We start from the raw sequence: 21,814 nt of genomic DNA on the forward strand, positions 1-21,814 counted from the left end.
TTCAGGGAGAAGAGAGAAAAATGACGAAGAAGCTATGTATAGTAAGGACACCGAATTTACTTCCAGGCCTATTTGAACATGGAATGTGGGAAGACTTTGAGGAAGCAGTATATTCAGGGGAGAGCTGGGTTTCACTTAGAATGAGAAAGCAAGGGGAGCATTTAGGGAAGAAATTGCAATTATTAATGGCTTATCTGGGTGGAGAGAGATTTAGCTTTTACTTAATAGAAAAGTGCACATATTTTTTGACCTAGCACTTCATATTCTAGGTGTATTTAAGAGTACTCTTGCTTATGTGTCAATTGACACATATAGAAGGGGTTTTTTTTCCCCCAGCATTGTTTAACAGTGAAAGACTAGAAATGAAATGTTCCTGGTTAAATAATTTGATACATCCAGGCAATGTAAATCTGTGCAACCATTGGAGACAAAAATGAGGTTGCTCTCATATGTGCTGATATGAAATGATGGTCAAAATACTATTGCATGAGGGGGAGAAAAGCAAGTGCAAATCAGTATATATGATGTCATCTCATATGTTTAATTGAAAAAAACCAAATACGTGTATGCGTGTTTATGCATAGGAAAACTAGTAAGATGCACAAGTTGAAATTATTGGTTGCCTACAGAGAGGGCAATTGGGTACTTATTTGGCAAGAGTGGGAGGGAGGCTTGCTTTTTTTCTGTATACTTTTTGAACCATTGCCTACATACATTTTTTTTAATGAAATATGTTCTAGGAAAACACTCAAGCCACATTTTGAAGGATCTTCAGTAATAGTTGGAGTCTGAATTTTACATAGTAGTAAATGGGTAGAATTATATGAATAGAGCTGTGTGTTTGGAAATTTATCCTAATTCAGTCTTTAAAATCGATTGGAAGAGGGAAATTTCAGGAGTAGGAGTCTTGATAAGGAGGCTGTTTCAGTAGCCCAGGCCCAATATATACTTCTGTGAATTTCTCAAATACAGTCCTGCATTGCTTAACGATGGAAATACATTCTGAAAAATGTGTCATTAGGCAATTTTTGTTGTGCAAACATCTTGGAGTGTACTTAGACACGTAGGTGATATAGTATAGCCTTTTGCTCCTAGACTGCAAACCTACATAGCGTGTTACTGTACTGAATGCTGTAGGTAGCTTTAACACAATGGTATTTGTGTATCTAAATGTAGGATATACCAGATAGAAACTGGTACACGTGTATAGGGCACTTACCATTAATGGACTGGAAGTTACTCTGGGTGAGTCAGTGAGTGAGTGGTGAATGAATGTAAAGACCTAGGATATTACTGTATATTACTGTAGACTTTATAAACATTGCACACTTTGGCTAGCTAAATTTATCTAAATTTTTTTCTTCAATAATTAACCTTAGCTTACTGTAACCTTTTTATTTTATAACTTAAAAAATTTTTTTTGACTTCGTGATTTTTTTGCAATAACCCTTGGCTAAAAACACACATTGAACAACTATACAAAAATATATCCTTTCTTCATACCCTTTTCTATTTAAAATTTAATTTTAATTTTTTTTATTTGTTTGTTAAAATCTGAGACACAAAGACATGTATTAGCCTAGGCCTACATACGGTCACGGTCAACGGAATCACTGTGATCTCTTCCACATCTTGTCTCACTGGAAAGTCTTCAGTGCCAGTAACACACATGGAGCTGTCATCTCCTATGATAAGATCTTCTGGAATACCTCCTGAAGGACCTGCCTGCGGCTGCTTTACAGTTTGTTTGTTTTTTTTTTTAATAAGTAGAAGATATACACTAAAATAATGATGAATGTATAGTATAGTAAATACACAAACCATTAACAGTTGTTTATTTTCAAGTATATGTACTGTACATTAATTGTGTGTGCTGTACTTTTATACAACTGGCAGCATGGTAGGTTTGTTCACACCATCTTCTCCACAAACCTGAGAATCGTGTTGTTGCACTGCAAGTCATTAAGTTAGGAATTGTTCAGCTTCATTATAATTTGTGGGAACATAAGATGTCCTTAAATAGCACATAACTGTAATGTGTTTTTTTTTAACATCTTGGTTTTTTCAGCAGCTATGTTAGTATCCAGCAGATAACTGGCACTCTGGACATTTGATGGCTGAAAATATTCACGGTTCATTCTTTTCTTCGAATGAGCCCCAATAATCATTGCCTCCTGAATTCCTCTATCAATATTTTGTCCTATCATTTGACATTTGCATATATTGTCTGTAATCTCTTCTACTAATTATAAACCCGGTGAGGCTACCTTATTCTTTTTTTTATCCCTTTGTGTTTAACTTGTTGCACAGGCTGAATTATGTGTTATTATCACTATATATAATGTAATGTATATTATTATTCTGTGTTGTTATTCTTATTTTGCCTGTGTATATGTTCATTGAAGACCAGCTCATTTGTTCTAATTGAAATTGCAAGTTTGCATGATGATTGAGAGCATAGACTCTGGAACCAATTGCTTAAATTTGAATTATCTGGTGTATCCGTGGACAAATTACTTAACATTAGTATACCTCAGTTTCTTTATACAGTGGAGATTTGAAGCTTATATAATTTATGTAAGGTGGTTAAAACAATGCTTGACACATCTCAAGTGTTATGTATGTTATGGAAGTTTTAAGTAGTATTGATTGGAAGAAAGTTGAGTAACATCAATTCTTAATTTACTTTACTTGTGTTTGTATTTTTTTTAAAGATCTGCTCATCACTTTTCGTTAAAATGGCCAGTTTCTAAACGTATATTTTGTTTCCTTAAAGTTTTAGTTACCTGCTCTTGAGGCACACTATCATGGTAATGAATGAGAATGAGACCTTTGACAACTGCTCTTACTTTATATTTTAATTTGATAAGTTGGGCTCTAGCATCCAGGGACACTAATCTACCATGTTTGTTAATACTTATAATTGCAAAAAGATATGAGAGACATTGGAAACACTGACAAAATTCACTGCTTGGGCTTATTGACGGCTTTCATTGCTTTGTGCCGCATTGTACTGGCAGTATGCATTAATCAGCTGTCCTGTGCGGTTTCTTGCCTTGCTGCTTAATCACTTGACTAATGACATTTTTGACAAAGAATACAGCTAGTTTCCTACAGCTGAATTACGTATTTCAGCTGTTGATATAAATCACTCTTTTAACAGTTGAAATGTTTCAAAATGTGAAAGAAAAATGCAATTTATGTCCCCAGAAACACGATTTTTCAAAAGTATACTTGTATGTTGAAATTAAAAACAAATTCTGTGAAATTGAATTTGTCATGCAGTAAATTTTTATAAATCTCTTGTTTTAATTATTACTGCTGACAGTGGATGGCAGAAATGAACGTTGTATAACAGTAGTAAGACTTAAAGTTTGTTTTTGAATTTAATTGCATAAGCAACATTTCAGTTAATTAGTTTACCTTTTATTTAGTTTCAGCCTAAGTAGTCACTGTTTAACTTTTGAAGTACTTTTGCTTGGATTATCAGATTTCATAATAAAAGTAGTTGAAATATCATACTGTTATATAAGAGGTCATCTGTTTTGTATTAGTTCTAGAAAGCTTTCTGCACCTGAAAATTACAGTGTTCATTTCAGTTAGTTCATGATCTGTTTTTAGAATCTCATTATGTTCATGTTTGAGAATATATATGATTAAATATGTCAGAGATAGGGAGCAAATGTTTCAGTATCTAGAAGTCCTTAAATCCTGAGTCTTAGTGATGTGGAAGTTCTTCCACTAAAAAAGGTGGTTTGGGGGGGGACCTGTTTGTCTTTCTTTCCCTTTTAATCAAAATTTTCTAGAAATAATATTATTCTTTATACTTTTTGATTAATATTTCTATTAAAATCTATTTTTACAGTATAAAAGGATCTTGTTACCCCCAAAATATTTTTAAAAACATACTCTACAGGTTCTTGATACCTTAATATATTAAAAACAAAACATAACCAAAATGTAAGAAAATAATAGCAATGAAATCAAAACAAAAAGTTAACTTTTTAGTATGAGAGTTAAGAGTTAGCTAATGTCACTAAATAATAACATGTAGAAAAAAGAGAGAGAGCTGTCTTGAATAACAGGGTACCAGCAGAAGAAATAATAGACATATTTAGGTCATCATCTTAATTCTTTTGACAGCATTTTTACTTATGTGTCAGTTTTCTCCCTGTAAAGTATTTAAGCTATTATTTTGATAGGTTAGTGTTTAAACGTATTATATATGTTAAAACTAATAGTTTAGTAATGGCATACTTTTACTGGCACAACATTGGAATGGTGTTGATTAGCTATATATATGAGTAGGTGGAGAAAAAGTATTTAGTGATAACATAACTAGTTCACTTGAAGTCTCAGCTATACCAAAACCTCCTAAGTTAAAAACAGGATTTCAGTTCTGATAATAACTCTGTCCTTTACCAGATAAAGTAGTATTTCTCCTTCAGTGACATGAGACTATGGGTATAAATTGAGTTGGGATAGATGAATAGTTGTCATCATTATAGTTATGGTGCGTTAAAATCCACATGGCAGCAAGTAGTAGCTGAGGCAGCAGTTCAATTGAGGTTGTACAAATAAATCTACTGCATTGCTATAGTATCATACTTTACTGGAGGGAACATTTGCTGAATTGTGCTCTAGTCAGTGACACTTAACTGAATAAATTTTTTTTTTTAATTGGCTGGGCACCATGTCTGACGCCTGAAATCTGTAATCCCAGCACTTTGGGAGGCTGAGGTGGGAGGATTGCTTGAGCCCTGGAGTTCAAGATCAGCCCAGGCGACATAGTGAGACCCCATCTCTGTAAAAAAAAAAAAAAAAAAGAATTTTAATTCTTTAAAAAATTATATAAAATTAAGGAAGCATTTAAAGCTGTAAAGAAAAGTGGGCGTATCAATGTGTGTCTTTAAGGGAAATAGTCCTTGTTGTTGTTGTAGTTGTTTTTTAAGACAGGGTCTTGCTGTGTCACCCAGGCTGGAGTGCAGTGGCACAGTCATGGCTTACTGCAGCTTCAAATTCCTGGGTTCAAGCAGTCCTCCCACCTCAGCCTCCCAAGTCTCTGGAGACAAGAACCCATCACTGTGCCTCACTAATTTTTTCATTTTTTTGTAGCGATCGGGTCTCACTATGTTGCCCAGGCTGGTCTCAAACTCCTGGACTCAAGGGATCCTCCCACCTCGGTCTGTCAGAGTGCTGGGATTGCAGGCATGAGCCATCGAACCCAGCCTGAAATATTCTTAATGTGTCTTTTTCTTACTTATCATCATCAGTTCAGCAAGCTTCTTAATAAATCATTAATATTAACTGTTCTGTGAATGGATATTAAGAAAATGGATGTTTGTATTTTTGTATGTAGGTGTTTGTATTTTATGCATTAAATGAATGCTTAATAGATACAGAGCACTAGCTAGGCATTTTGAGAGAAGAAACACACATACATAGATATTGAAGATACATTCATACACATAGATTTTAAACCTTTAAACCTTTAGCCTTTACACTTTGAGTTTTACATTAACAGCTTTGATCTGTAATAAAGCATAGTAATTATTAGCACCAGCTCTGAAACCAGACTACCTTGTTTTTGAATACCACCTCAGCCACTTACAAATTGACTAACTTTGGGCAATTTACCTCACCTCTAATCTTCATTTTCTCATCTGTAAAATGTAGATAATAATAATACATATATCACAGGTTGTTATGAGCACTAAATGAGGTAATACATGCAAAATGTTTTAGTAGTTAGTGAATGATTAATGAATATTAGGTATTATTATGTAATTAATTGTAGATCAGTGAGAATTCTTATCGCTAAACCTCTAGAAAAGATGCTTAAATCATACTGAGGAATAATGTATGTGATGATTCATTTCAACTTTTACTACCTTTGGGCTAATTAGATTTCCAGCTGGTTATGTAACAACAACTTTGTTTAGGCTGCAAGTTCTGTAAAAGCGAGTATGATCTTGTACTTGCTTTCAAACAGCTTGTTTTGGAGCTTATATAAAAATGATCAGCAAGAGAGGAGTGAATAACGCTGAAGGAAAGGAGATTATTTATTTATTTATTTATTTAACCTCTTTTGTGATATGAGGAATGTGTATTGGGGTTTTATAATTCAGAGAGATATTTGGGGAGGGGGATTAGGTATGGATTTGGGGAAAAGTAATGATAATTCAATGGTTCTGTTATATGTATTCCATCCGCTTGTCATCACCCAATTGCTTCAGTAATTCAAATTATATACTAATTTATTTATTAAAAATAACATTTAATATTGTGAAATTCTACTACCTCCACAAAATGGCAGGGAAATAAGTAGAATGTATGGAAAAATTAGTTGATAATTGTCTTTTGGCATACTTTTAGTATATCAAATGATTCACGCCATTAAATCTTTCTCAGTAAGCTGTAATATGGTTATTAGAACTGAATGAAAAGCATGTCAGGTGTCTTGGAACAAAAGTACACCTGTGCACAATTGTGTAGATATACAAATGTATATATTAAAAGTTTTATATTACACAAATCTCAACAACTTTTAATTTGACATGTGTTGATTACTTAATCTGGATATGAGGTCTAGTACAATTTGAAGGTATTTAAAGTAGATCTTTTATCCTTGTAGACCGAATTACTTTAGAAATAGAAAATAGCAAATTCTGAAATGTTGTCATTATATACTTTTTCCCCTTAGTATTGAATTTGACCGGGATTGTGACTATTTTGCGATTGCTGGAGTTACAAAGAAGATTAAAGTCTATGAATATGACACTGTCATCCAGGATGCAGTGGATATTCATTACCCTGAGAATGAAATGACCTGCAATTCGAAAATCAGGTATTTACATTATTTTCTTGACATGATGCAGTGTAGATGTAACAATTTGCATATGTAATTATCATGAGATTATTTTACCTTTGCGTGACACTTTTTACTCATTCATGGTGAACACTATTATTGTACTATGTATACAGAGTATATATTATTATATCATCTTTCTTACAGATATTGGTTGCTTTTTTCTTGTGAGGTTAGCCTTTTTTTTTTTTTTTCTGGTTGCCAAATTAAAGTTCTTCTTTCACTTAATCAAATAAAGGTCTTTGTTGGACATGGTTGTTGGAGACTCTATGGAGTACTGAATGAGGATTAATGTAGCTTATGAATAGTATTTGAACATCAGGAATTTTTCCCCTAGCTTGCACATATCTCAACATATTAGAATTGTTTCTAGTTTTAAGAATGTTTTTTACAAGAATATTCTGCTTTTCACTGAAGGAATGGTGTTTATGTTTTCTGTATTAGAGATTATACTTTATAAGCAGTGCTTTTCAAACCTAAAATACTCTTAAACACTAACAGTATGTTAAGACTCTACTCCTGATCTGCTCCCCAAAAAATCTCAGAAGAATTCTAGAATCTGCTTTTTTTTTTTTTTTTTTCCTTCTAAACAAGCTTCCCAAGCTGTTCTCATGAGCACTGGCTTTAAAAGAGAATTATATGAGGAAATCATCTAATAATAACTTTGTATAGAACTTTGAACATTTTCAAAATAGCCATCCTTGAACCTTTTTTATCTTTAATGAATGGCATACATAGTATGTTTGTTACAGTCTTTGTATAATTTATTTGTTATAACTTTCTTTTTTCTAGTTCATTTATAAAAATACTATATCGATAATTGGTGAGCTTCCCCATTCATTTGTGGCACTCATCATTGAGAATCTGTTATAGTTTATGTCCTAAGTGAAGAGGATATAACATGAATTAGATACAACTTTATTGAATTCTTATACATCAGGCATTATCCTAAGTGCTTTGTCTTTAGCAGACCTATGAGATAGTTACCATTATTGCTCCATTTTATACAAAGAAAGCTGAGCACAGAAAGGTAAATAACCTGCCTAAGATTATACACCTGCTATATAGAGGAGCCAGGATTCAGACTGAAGTAGTTTGGTTCTAGAGTCTGTGCCCTTAAACATTTCCTGCTCCTTATTTATAAAATGGAGGTCACAATAGTAATATTTAATAGGATTGTACTTTTAAAAAATCCCCATAATGCACTCAGAACAACACTTGGCCCATGGCAAGTACTCATAATATATTACATAATGAAAACGTGGATTAGAAAGTTTAAATGTGCTGTCTACCTGTTCTGTATTTGTACGTGTAAAAATGTGCAATACTTCCTGGTATATTGGAATAAATGGTGAAAGCGCTCAAGGCTGAAAGCTGTGGGCCTGGGGCTGAAAGGATCAATACCTAAGGATGCCTAAAATAGATTCGGAGCACATCTACTGTGAAAGTGTACTAAATTAGCCAGAGCCACAGCTAGTAAGTAACAGATCTGGAATTTGAACTCAAGTCTACCTAAATTCAAAATGTGTCTCTTAATTGTTCCAGATAATTTCTACCAGAAATTCTAATTAAGTATATTTAAAAATGCAAATAAACTCTTCCAGTCTCTGGAATTTAGCATCAGTGCAACTAGTAGAAAGCAAAAGACCTTGTGTTCATGTCTTAGAAGTTACCTACATTAACTGTCTTCTAAGTAACTTCTTCCATAATATGCATTCCCTTTACTATATGCGTGATGCAGATATGTATCTCAGCAGAAGTTTTTAGATGTTGTAGACTTCTGGAGTACTTGAGAATAGCCAAAACCATAAATGATAAAAGTTTGATTCTAACTTTTAGATGCTTTTAATTGGAATTTTAGTCATAAGTTATAATTAGTCAAGTCAAGACTTTTGGGATGTAAATACAGAAACCCAATCCACTGTAGTTTATTTGGCTTATATGATTTGGCACAACTGGATCCAGGGGGTTAAACAGTCTCATCAGGTCTGTCATTCTGTCATGGTATGCCTTGAGCCCTCTGGATAGTATCACCTTCACTGATAGACATCGTTTCCTCATGTATCAAAGATGGCCAGTGATAGCTCTAGGCTCACATCCATCTTAACAGCTAGTGATCACAGTAAAAGGTGGTTAGGGTCATTACTTGTTAATTTTTATTTTTAAAATTTCAAAATTATTGATATGTCTTTTCCCAGGTATGTTGTGGGCAGAATAATGATTGTGAACTGATAGAGACCATTTTAAAATAGTGCAAATCTTTCTGAACACATTAAAATTATTTTTATCCCATTATTATTTATTTTTATGTAAAGTAACTTTTAACTGTATTTCTTTCAGCTGTATCAGTTGGAGTAGTTACCATAAGAACCTGTTAGCTAGCAGTGATTATGAAGGCACTGTTATTTTATGGGATGGATTCACAGGACAGAGGTCAAAGGTCTATCAGGTAAATAAGGGTACTAGTTACATGTTATATGAATCATATATTTGGTTTGTTTAAACTTTTAGAACTTCATGTGCCTTATAATTACAGATTTGAAGTCACTATTTAGTATTTTTTATACCTGTGTAACACCTATGCAATACCAAATGCTTTTTTTTCCTGTCTCCCTCTTTTGGTACCACATACTTTTCCAAAGCATTTCTTCAGACTTTGGTCTTTATAGAATGTATCAGGTAAATTTCTAAAAGCAATAATTTTGGTAAATGTATATATTAAAAGTTTTGGAAGTACTTTATATCAACATCTTATTTGCTTTTCATTTGTTTTCTAGCCTGTTGTCTTTCCCTCTCCCCGTAACAATACATTGATATCAGGTTTTTTTTTTTCTTGCTTTATTCATTTTGAGATCTGTATTCTGTCTGAGGCTACTGTCTTCTTTCTGCTTCCAGGAGCATGAGAAGAGGTGTTGGAGTGTTGACTTTAATTTGATGGATCCTAAACTCTTGGCTTCAGGTTCTGATGATGCAAAAGGTACTGTTTGAATCTCTTTCTCAGCACCTCCTTCTCCCTGGCCCTCTTAACTGTAATTCCTTTCATCGGCAGAAATACAAATATTTACTCAAACTCATGTCAGTCCTTTGTGATTACTGATTATTATTATTCCCCATGTTGTTTTGTTTTGTTTTTTGAGATGGAATCTCACTCTGTCACCCAGGCTGGAGTACAGTGGCACAACTGTGGCTCAGTGCAACCTCTGCCTCCCGGATTCAAGCGATTCTCCTGCCTCACCCTCCCGAGTAGCTGGAATTACAGCCACGTGCCACCATGCCTGGCTAATTTTTTATATTTTTGGTAGAGATGGGGTTTCAACATGTTAGCCAGACTGGTATCAAACTCCTGACCTCAGGTGATCTGCCCTGCTGCCTCAGCCTCTCAAAGTGCTGGGATTACAGATGTGAGCCACTATTTTTTTTTTTTTTTTTGAGATAGAGTTTCACTGTGTCGCCCAGGCTGGAGTGCAGTGGCGCAGTCTCGGCTCACTGCAACCTCCACCTCCTGCGTTCAAGCAATTCTCCTGCCTCAGTCTCCCATGTAACTGGGATTATAGGTGTGTACCACCACACTTGGCTAATTTTTTTTTTTTTTTTTTTTTTTTGAGACGGAATCTCGCTCTGCTGCCCAGGCTGGAGTGCAGTGGGGTGATCTCGGCTCACTGCAACCTCCACCTCCCAGGTTCAAGCGATTCTCCTGCCTCACCCTCCCGAGTGGCTGGGATTACAGCCACCCACCACCATGCCTGGCTAATTTTTTGTATTTTGGGTAGAGGTGGAGTTTCACCATGTTAGCCAGACTGGTATCGAACTGACCTCAAGTGATCTGCCCTGCTGCCTCGGCCTCTGAAAGTGCTGGGATTACAGACATGAGCCACCTTTTTTTTTTTTTTTTTTTTTTTGAGATAGAGTTTCGCTGTGTCGCCCAGGCTGGAGTGCAGTGGCGCAATCTCGGCTCACTGCAACCTCCACCTCCCGGGTTCAAGTGATTCTCCTGCCTCCACCTCCCATTTAGCTGGGATTATAGGTGTGCACCGCCACACTCGGCTAATTTTTTTTTTGAGACGTAATCTCGCTCTGCTGCCCAGACTGGAGTACAGTGGGGCAATCTCTGCTCACTGCAACCTCTGCCTCCCGGGTTCAAGCGATTCTTTTGCCTCAGCCTCCTGAGTAGCTGGGCCTACAGGCACGTGCCACCATGTCCGGCTAATTTTTGTATTTTTAGTAGAGATAGGGTTTTACCATATTGGCCAGGCTGGTCTCGAACTCCTGACCTCATGACCTGCCTGCCTCAACCTCCCAAAGTGCTAGGATTACAGATGTGAGCCACTGCACCTGGCTTCACCCAGTTAATTTTTAAAAAATTTTTAGTAGAGATGGGGTTTCACCGTGCTGGCCAGGCTGGTCTCAAACTCCCGACCTCCAGTGATCTACCCACCTCGACTTCCCAAAGTGCTGGAATTACCGGTGTGAGCCACCATGCCCAGCCTACTGATTATTTTTTTTAAAATCCAAGCAGGGGCCGGGCGTGGTAGCTCATGCTTGTAATCCCAGCACTTTGTTTGGGAGATTGAGGTGGGTGGATCACTTGAGGCCAGAAGTTTGAGAACAGCCTGGCCAATGTGGTGAAACCCCGTCTCTACTAAAAATACAAAAATTAGCCAGGTGTGGTGGTGCAGGCCTGTGGTCCTAGCTACTGGGGGTGGCTGAAGCACAAGAATTGTTCGAACCCAGGAGGCAGAGGTTGTAGTGATTCCAGGTCTCGCCATTGCACTACAGCCTGGATGACAGAGCAAGACTCTGTCTCAAAAAAAAAGAAAAAAGAAAAAAAGAAAAAGAATCCAAGCAGAGAAATTGATTTCTCTTCTTGAGTGAATGAAAAATGAATGTACTGCATCCTTATTCTAATGATGTTTTTAGATTCATTCCACATGGAGACATTTAGAAATTGCTGCTATCTTATAACCAAGTCCTTTAGATAGATATACCACCAAATAACCTTTTTTTCCTGGAAATATTTAGAAATCTCTATGTGCTGCATTGTATTTTATTTAATTTCTATTGTATACTAAAATCTCTTAACGAAGTTCATCATATATCAAGGCAAAATTCTACGTCACTTTTTGCCAATTTAATTGACCTTTTTTTCTGTTTCTTTTATATCCATCTTTACTATTCACTGTTTTCTGTTTTTCCTTAATGTGCTGTTTTGGTCTGGTTCTTCTCACCATTAAGTGTATAAAGCTATGTTAACAGATTTATTTTATCTTAGCATTACTACCCTTAATTTCTTTGCCTTTTTCTTCTTTTCTGCCTATAACTTTCAGTATTGTTTTGATAGGCAAGGATAGCTCTAGCATTGGAAGCTTTATTTCGCATCATGTTATGCCTTTCCCTTTGGCCTTTTAATACATAAAAGAAATGAAATAATGGAGCACAGTCTATTCTGTAAAAAGGGAAACAAACAATAGTGGACTGCCCCTAAAAAGTTTTGGGCCATAGAGTAGCAAGTTGTTTATTCCTACTATATACAGAATGGAATACCTTTTTTCCTTGATTTAAGAACTCGTCAGCCAGGCATGGTGACTCACACCTGTAATCCCAGCAATTTTGGAAGCTGAGGCAGGAGGATGGCTTGAGGTCAGAAGTTTGAGACCAGCCTGCATGAGACCCTGTCTCTACAAAAAATTTTAAAAATTACCTGGGCGTGGTGGTGCGCACAGGTAGTCTCAGCGCTTGGGAAACTGGGGCAGGAGGATCTCTTGAGCCCAATAATTCAAGGTTACAGTGAGTGAGGATTGTGCCACACTGTACTCCAGCTTGGATGACAGAGCAAGACCCCATCTCAGAAAAGAAAGATAGAGAAGGAGGGAAAAGGGGGTGGTGCAGAGAGGGAGAAGGAGAGAGAGAGGAAGGGAAGTGAGAAAAAGAGGGAAGAGAGAGAAGAAAGAGCAAGAAAGTAAAGAAAGAAAAATTGTCCTTGAATTTCTAAATTAGTGAGAGTACCATGTTACAATAGATATATTTATTTATTTTAGTTTTTTTATAGTGTTCTTTAATGCACAAAATTTTTTTCATTTTGAAGAAGTCCAGTTTGTGAGTTTGTTTATTTTTTCTTGTGTTGTCTTTGCCTTTGGTGTCATATCCAAGAAATCATTGCCAAATCCAGTGTCATGAAGGTTTTCCTGTAAGTTTTCTTCTAAGAGTTTTTAACTTTTTAATTTTTGTTTTTTAAGATTTTTTATAGTTTTAAGCTCCTATATTTATGTCTTTGATCCATTTTGAGTTAATTTTTATAATATGATGTTAACGATCCACCTTTATTCTTTTATCTGTGGATATTTCATTTTTCCATCATCACTTGTTGAAAAAACTGTCCTTTCCCTATTGAATGGTCTGGCACCCTTGTCAAAAATTATTTGACCATATATGCAAGAGTTTATCTTTAGTCTTTCTCTGCTCTTCTGTTGGTTTATATGTCAGTACCACACTGTAAGCTGTTTTGAAATCAGAAATTTTAAGTCCTCCATCTTTGTTCTTTTTCAAGATTGTTTCGGTTATTTGGGATCTCTTGAAATTCTATATGAATTTTAAGGTAATTTTTTTTTTTTCTGTAAAACATTCTTTGAGGTTTTGGTAAGGATTGAATTGAGCCTTATTGATGTTACTGATCTTTTCAAACCACCAACTTTTGTTTCATTGATTTTTCTCGTGGTTTCTTGTTTTCTTTCATCTATTTTTGCTCTAGTTTTTTTTTTTTCCCCTGCTTACTTTAGATTTAACTTGCTCTTATTTTCCTAGTTTTCTAAAGCAGAAGCTTACATTATTGATTTTAGATTTTCTAATATATGCATTCAGTGCTATGAATTTCCCTTTTATGTAGTGCTTTTGATCCCGCAAATTTTGATAAATTGTATTTTTATTTTCACTTAGTTCTGAATATTTTAAATTTCCCCTGAGATTCCTTTTTTGATGTATGTGTTACTTAGAATTATTTGGGAATTTTTCAGCTATTTTTCTGTTATTGATTTCTAGTTTAATTCCACTGTGATCTAACAGATACAATGTATGATCTCCAGTCTCGTAAATTAACATGTTAAGATGTGTTTTATGGCCCCAGAATGTGGTGTGTCTTCGTAAAAGTTCCATATGAGCCTGAGAATAATGTGTATTCTACTGTTAGTGAAAGAAATAATCTGTAGATGTCAGTTATATCCAGTTGTTTGATGGTACCATTCAGTTTAGCTGTTTCGTTGCTCATTTTCTGATTGTTGGATCTGTCCATTTCTGATAAAGGGATGTGTATGGGCCTGTTTTTAGACTCTGCATTGATCTATGTATCTATCTTTTTCTTTTCTTTTCTTTTTTTGAGATGGAGTCTAGCTCTGTTGCTCAGGCTGGAGTGCAATGATATGATCTTGGCTCACCACAACCTCCGCCTCCCGGGTTCAAGCGATTCTCCTGCCTCGGCCTCCTGAGTAGCTGGGATTACAGGCGCACGCCACCACACGTGGCTGATTTTTGTATTTTTAGTAGAGATGGCATTTCACCATATTGGTCAGGCTGGTCTCGAACTCTTGACCTTGTGATCTGCCCGCCTTGGCCTCCCAAAGTGCTGGGATTACAGGCATGAGCCACCATGCCCAGCCCTATCTCCTTTTACTTGTACCATGTTGTCTTGATTTGTAGCTTGTAATAAGTCTGAAATCAAGTAGTAAGTCCTTCATCCTTGTTTTTGAAAATGATTTTTAACTCTTCTATTTCCTTTGCCTTTTCATATACATTTTAGAATCAAGTTGCTAGTACCTACATAGAATCCTGCTGAGATTTTGTTTGCCATTGTATTCAATCTATAGACAATTTGGGAAAAATTAAAATCTTAATATACTGAGTCTTCTAGTCCATGAACATGGTTTATCTCTCCATATGTAGGGCTTTTATGATTTCTTTTCTCATAGTTTTGTCATTTTCAGCATGCAAGTTTCGCAGGTATTTTATTTTTTGGTGCTAATGAAAATGGTATTTTTAAAAATTTCATTCTTACTAGTTTATAGAAATACAGTTGATATTTAAAATATAAACATTGTGCCAATGTACTTGCTAAAGTCACTGTAGGTATAGATTACTTTTTCAGATTCCTTGGGATTTTCTACATAGCCAATTACGTCATCTGCAAATAGAAACATTAATACTTTTTCATTTTCAACTGTATGCCTTTCTTTCCCGTTCCCGCCTTGCTTTTTTGTACTGGCAAGGACTTCAGTATAATGGTAAATAGGAATGACAACAGTGAACCTTTCTTGCTTTGTTCCTGATGTTAGGGGGAAATCTTGCAGCTTTTCATCACTTAATATACTGACTAAATTAGGCTTTTAGTAGGCACCTGTGTCAATTTAAAGACGTTCTTTTCCATTCCCTTGTTTGCTGAGAATTTTTATCATGATGGATATTGAATTTTGTTAAATACTTTTTATGCACGTATCATCATGTAGTTTCTCTTTATTAATATTATGAATTATAGTCATTGACTTTCAAAACTTGAATTAGCCATACATTCCCAGGATAAACATGAATATATTATTCTTTTTCTGTATTTCTAGATTTGACTTGAGGTTTTTTTGTTTGTTTGTTTGTTTCAGAGGGTGAAGTTTTTTGTTGTTTTTTTTCTGTTTTTGTAATTTTTCGTGACTTTGATATCAGGGTAATGCTGGCCTCATAAAATGATTTTCCTCTTCTATGTGCTATGTGTTTTTTTTTTCTTACTATACTTTTTTTTTTTGAGACGGAGTCTTGCTCTGTCGCCCAGGCTGGAGTGAAGTGGCATGATCTTGGCTCACTGCAAGCTCCACCTCCCAGGTTCATGCCATTCTCCTGCCTCAGCATCCCGAGTAGCTGGGACTACGGGCACCCGCCACCATGCCTGGCTAATTTTTGTTTTTGTATTTTTAGTAGAGACGGGGTTTCACTGTGTTAGCCAGGACGGTCTCCATCTCCTGACCTCGTGATCCGCCTGCCTCGGCCTCCCAAAGTGCAGGGATTACAGGCTTGAGCCACTGCGCCTGGCCTATTCTTTTGTTCTTAAATGTTTGGTAGAATTTGTCAGTGAAGCTTTCTGGGCGTGTAGTTTTCTTTGTTTGAAGGTTTTAACTAAGAATTTAATTTCCTTAGTAGATTTTGAACTAATAAACTTATCTGTCTCTTCTTGAGTGAAATTTTTGACAGTTCATTTCTTTCAGGGAATCGATACATTTTATTTGTTACAAGATTTATGGGCATCAAAGTCCATAAAATGCTCCTCCACTTACAATGGGATTACAGTCCCAATAAATCCATCATAAATTGAAAATGCATTTAATACTCCTAATCGTAGCTTAGCCTAACCTACCTTAAATGTGCTCAGAATATTTACATTGGCCTACAATTAAGCAAAATAACACAAAGACTTTTACAATACAATGTTGAATAATACAGGTAAGAATATCATACCACATATCACTAGCCTGGTGAAATATCAAAATTCAAAATTGGAAGTATGGTTCCTACTGAATGCACATTGCATTCTCACCATTGTAAAGTCAAAAAATCATAAGTTGAGCTATTTAAATTGGGGACTGTCTATATTTGTAATATACTCATATCTCTAGGGTTTGTAGCCATGCTTTTTTGTGTTTTTTTTTGTTTTTTTGTTTTTTTCATTACCTCTGAGAAGCTGTGATGAAGTCATCTTCTGTCTTTTATTCCTGATAATTGGTATTTTGTGTCCTCTGGTTTATTTATTGTTTATTAATTTAGGTCAGCTTGGCATTAGGTTCTTAATCTTTTCAAATGCTCAACTTTTGGTTTTGTTGATTTTTCTGTAATTTTCTATTTTTAATTTCATAGATTTCTGCCCATTTTTCTTCTTGCTTTGGGTTTAATTTCCTCCCCTTTCTAGTTTTTTGAAGATTGAAGTTTATGTCATTTAATTGATACTTTTGTCTTTTTAATCTGAACATTTTTTGTTATATACATTTCCCATTAAGCACTACTTTAGCAAATTTTGAAACAAATTTGAAACCAAGTTTTCATGACTATTTACTATTATATTTGCTATTATATTGTTTTCATGACTAGTATATTTGCTTTTCCATTCAGTTTAAAATTCTGTTTGATTTCTCTTGTTATGCTCTTGTTCATCTATGGATTGTTTAAAGTATTTTTAAATTTCCTTAAAATTTTCAGAAATCATTCTGTTGCTGATTTATAACTTAATCCTCTTATGGTTAAAGGATATATTTTACATGGTGTTAACTTTTTTAATTTGTTATTTGTTTTATGGTCCAGAATATGAACTACCTTGATAAATATTTCAAATGCATTGAAAAGAAACTGTACTATAAATGCTGTTTGGTGAGTGTTCTGTAAGTGTCAGATCAAAGTTGTTGCTACTGTATTTCTGATTTTCTGTATGCTTGCTGTTTTTTTTTTTTGTTTGGTCTCGTTTTATTGATTATGAGACAGAAATGTTAAAGTCTGATTTTATTTCTCTGTTTAGTTACCTGTTTTGTGTTAAGTGTGTTTTTACCTGATATATTTTGAAACTATTGTTAAGGGCATAAATATATTTGGGATTGTTATGTCTTGGTGGACTGAATCATTTGTTAATATATAATATCACTATCCCTGTCAATATTCCTCTGAAAACTACTTTGTCACATACTTATCAAACTACTGCTAGTAATCTCTTTTTCCTCTCCTCTGGGATTTTAATTATGTTAATGTATTAGACCCTTTCGTTCTGTCTCATAGACCTCATATTCTTTTTCTTGTCAATATTTTTTTCTCTTCAGATTGGGTAATTTATATTGTTCTGTCTTCTAGCTCATGATTCCTTCATCTGTCATCTCCATTTTGCAAAAATTTTCATTTGATTCTTTTTAAAAAAAATAGTTTCTATATATTCTCTGAGTGCTTCTATCTTTCCATTAATTTTAAGTTTGTTTATTTTTACCCCATGGAGTATAATTACAATAGTTGCTTTAAAATCTGTTTCATTTAATGTCTTGGGATCCAACATCTAAACCTTAGGACTGACCTTTGTTAATTGTGTTTTCCTTTGAAAATTCTTCACATTTTCTTGGGTTTTTGTATGTTGAATAATTTTGGGGTTGTCTCTTAGCCATTTTGAATATTATATTGTAAGATGTTGGGTCCTGTTTAAATTGTGTGGGAAATGTTGGTTTTTTGTTTGTTTCTTCATTTCTTAGTAGGTGATCAGTTGGCTTAGATTTAGACTGTAAGTTCTGTCTTGCTTTCCCTAGGTGATTGTTGCCTTGTCAAAGGAAACAATCAGTTCATTTCTCAGAGCTTTTGCTGTGGTACTTTGAGTCTGCCTAATGCCCATGCCAGTTAGAGCTTAGTTTAGGACTTGGGTCATCTTTTCAACTGTAGTTCAGTGCACAAAGCATTTGCTGCTCTGCTTTGTGTCCATCTTGCACATACACAGCTCAGAAGTGACTGTGCCAGTGAATGCACAGAACTGTAGAATCTCCTTCTCCATTACTTTCTTTCCAGGTTTCTCCCCGACTCTTTATCTCCCAGGGCCCCCTTTTACTGATACTTTGTCAAGAAGATTGGGTTGTTTCATTTTAGGAGACTTTAGTGCCCAGTCTACTGCTGAATTCTGTTAGTAGGGCCCACCACAAGGGCAAAGAAGCAAGAGAATAAATAAGAAAAATATAATGGGGATTCGCCTTTTTCATATTCGTTATATCACAGATGCTCCTTTTTATATACACAGAGTTTTACTCTGAGTATTAGCTTCTCATACTGCTGTAGCTCTGTGACTGAAGCCCACCCATGGGGAAAAGTTGGAGGAGAAAAAGAGTAAAAAGGAAAAAATTACTCCCAATCCCCTGGTTTGCTGAAGTCATTAATAAACACAACAATTTTACTTAGTGTTTGTTGCTTGAGGTGCTGACTTTAGCTTGCCAAGGGAGAAGAGAGGGGGATAAATGGTACTCTTCATCACGAATTTCATTTAAGTTTAGAATTCTCTCCTGGAAATGACTGTTTTTGTTTACTTTTTCAGTTTCCTCATATAGTTGCTTTTGTTTTTTGGATATTGTCCAGAGTAAACTCAAAGTGAGAGAGATTGGCTTACTCTCTTAGCTTGGCAGTAAAAGTCTCAAATGCTTTTAAGCCCATCTTAAGAGTATTATTTAGTGTTACTTAAATGTATTTATTACTCTTGTCTGTTTGGCGATCATATAAAATATTGCCTTTGTGATAACTTTATAGTTAGAGAATATTTTAAATCACTTATTTTATACAAATATATTTTGCTTATTTTCTATATTTTGTATTTAGTAAATGTTTAACTGAGGAATTTTTTAAACAGCTGTTTTTTTCATTGCTTAAATAAAAACTGAGTTCATATGAATATTTTTCCTACATATGCTGTATATTTTTAAAATAATTTAGTTCCAAGTATATATGCACATAATTACATGTTAAAGAACCATCATTATGTGGCAGCTAATCAGAAAGGAATTTTATGAGTCATTTTAAAGGTTCTTTTGGAGAAATATATTTTCCTTTTTAAATATGTAACCTGAGAATTGTTTCCAATAAATAACCTTGCCTTTGAATTAAACACATTCTTTAAAGGTATTTTTCTTTAAATGTGAGTTTGAAGAATTTAGACTGTATGATAGCAGAAGTTACAGGTTCTTCTTCATTCCAGATTTCCTTAATATTACTATTATTATTATTATTTTGAGACAGAGTTTTGCTCTTCTTGCCCAGGCTGGAGTGCAATGGCACGATCTCAGCTCACTGCAGCTTCCACCACCCGGGTTCAAGCAGTTCTCCTGCCTCAGCCTCCCAAGTAGCTGGGGTTACAGGCATGTTCCCCCCACCCTCGCCCCGACAGCTGGCTAATTTTGTATTTTTTTAAATAGAGATGGGATTTCACCATGTTGGTCAGGCTGGTCTCCAACTCCTGATCTTAAGTGATCCACCCACCTCGGCCTCCCAAGGTGCTGGGATTACAGGCATGAGCCACCGCACCTGGCCCTTCATTCCAAATTTTCTTAGTTGCATAAGTTAATGCACAAGTGACAACTGTGAAGTCTTGGTAGATTTTAGAAATCAGTTAGTGAAACTCATGCTGATTGTAATGCTTCCAGTTTTTCATCAGCAGATTAAATAACTTAATAAATAGCATTATGATAACAGTTATTATAATTTATAACTTTAGAGGCAATTACCTTTCCTATAAGTTAAAGCTTTACTAAGTATATTCTCTCCTGAATTTAAATGAAATGTTAAAGACTTATGTTGATCAGCATCCATCATGGCCTCCAGGGATCTCTGCCTGCTAGTGTTCTTATGCTTGTGTAGTTCCCCTTCACCTACCTTGTTCCAGGCTTCATTTATGTGACCAGTAGATGCCTCTTCTAAAATTAGGTTATAAAAGACTCTGTAGCCTCTATCTTCATCATTTTCTCTCTTCGCAGTCGCTTGGTTTGGGAGAAACATCTGCATTGTCACAAGCCCACATGGTGGGGAACTGAAGCCTTATGCCAAAAGTCATGTTGAGTGAGCTTGGAAGTGGTAGTTTAATAGTCTAGAGTCCTAGGAGGGACAGCTCAACTGCAGTGTGTTGAGACTGAGCCACAACTACCCAGCTTACCTGCTCTGAGATTCTTGACCTCCAAAACTGTGTGAGATAGTAAATGTTTGCTGTTTTAAGTAGCTAAGCTTTAGGGCAGTTTGCTGTATGACAACGTCTAGCTACTAATACAAGGTCTGTTGTTTCCCTTTGACAAAGTTTTTAAGAGTCAAGCTTATTTATATTTGGTAAACAGTATTAAAGTTTACATCTTTGTATTTAATCTTTCATACTTTTTATAGAGGTATAAAACAATACACATTGCCCCTCAGTTTTATGGTAGTTTTTGTTGAAATAGCACTCTCCCTTTTTACTCATATGGATAACTTTCTGTTTTCTGTAGGACCTGGACAGTAGTTTAGAAGCGAGTCTGGAAGAATTCCATATGAAACTTACTCATATTTGCACATCCTCATTAAAGCATTGGGCTGTTTTACTGTGTCAAACTTCTGTCCCTGTTTTCTCTTTCTTTGGTAATGAATTCTTTCTTAGGATACTTTGGCGCAAATAGACATGCAGTAGGCCCTGTCAGAGAAACTCAGAAACATAAACCTTGCACACTGGAACTGAATCTGATGTTATTATAGATAAGCAATATCTTGTTCTCTATTTTTGGAAACAATTTTAGCAAACTACTTTGGGGAATGATTCACTCAAATTTTACAGATTATTAGATGATATACTTTATTCTGTAGTGTAGTTGGATTTTTTAAGATTCAGTATTTCAAAATCGAACTGAAAAATTAGGTGACACTTAGAAGACACTTTACACATTAACGTTAAAGAAATAAAACTTGTATAGAACACTTAGTGTTAAGTAACAAATTTATGGCCAACTAGATAGAGTATGTTTCTTTATTTTAACCTCCTAATTATGGTATGATTTTCCTAATGGTTACTCTTTTGATTATTTACTGAGAGCCAAAGGAGGCCATATGTAAATAAATACAGTGTATTTTATTTGATTTAATTGCTTTAGCTCTTCACCTAGAAGATGATATTTTCTTTTAAATTTCCTTTTCCTTTCAAAGGGAATTTTCGTCAATAAATTCTGAAATTTAAATTTTGGAAGTTAAATGAAATTCTTACTACCATCCTTGCAAGGAAAAAGTAACAGTAAAGGTGTTCTTATTAATTTGTATACTGTCTCCTTATTTTGAGGATCGCCTCATTTATATTTGGCTTAGTTTCTTCTCATACTTGATTTCTTCTATGCTTCCTCCAAAAGATTATACTATTTTATCTTTCGATCTGTGATGCCATCTTAGGATATTAAATAGATTTCAATATTATTT

At 35.0% G+C, this 21,814-nt stretch overlaps 1 protein-coding gene across 8 annotated transcripts in view; it reads left to right on the forward strand.

Annotated features, from left to right (window-relative positions):
• Positions 1-21,814, forward strand: part of COP1 (COP1 E3 ubiquitin ligase) — a 277,806-nt gene that overhangs the window by 163,191 nt on the left and 92,801 nt on the right. For all 8 annotated transcript variants that reach the window (XM_034941240.4, XM_034941236.3, XM_063598396.1 and 5 more), the window contains 3 exons: positions 6,704-6,847; positions 9,209-9,317; positions 9,764-9,845. In XM_034941240.4, the coding sequence (XP_034797131.1) occupies positions 6,704-6,847; positions 9,209-9,317; positions 9,764-9,845 (335 nt within the window). The remainder of the gene's footprint in view (positions 1-6,703; positions 6,848-9,208; positions 9,318-9,763; positions 9,846-21,814) is intronic.

The sequence above is a fragment of the Pan paniscus genome, chromosome 1 (assembly GCF_029289425.2).
Source record: "Pan paniscus chromosome 1, NHGRI_mPanPan1-v2.0_pri, whole genome shotgun sequence".
NCBI classification, from domain to species: domain Eukaryota; kingdom Metazoa; phylum Chordata; class Mammalia; order Primates; family Hominidae; genus Pan; species Pan paniscus.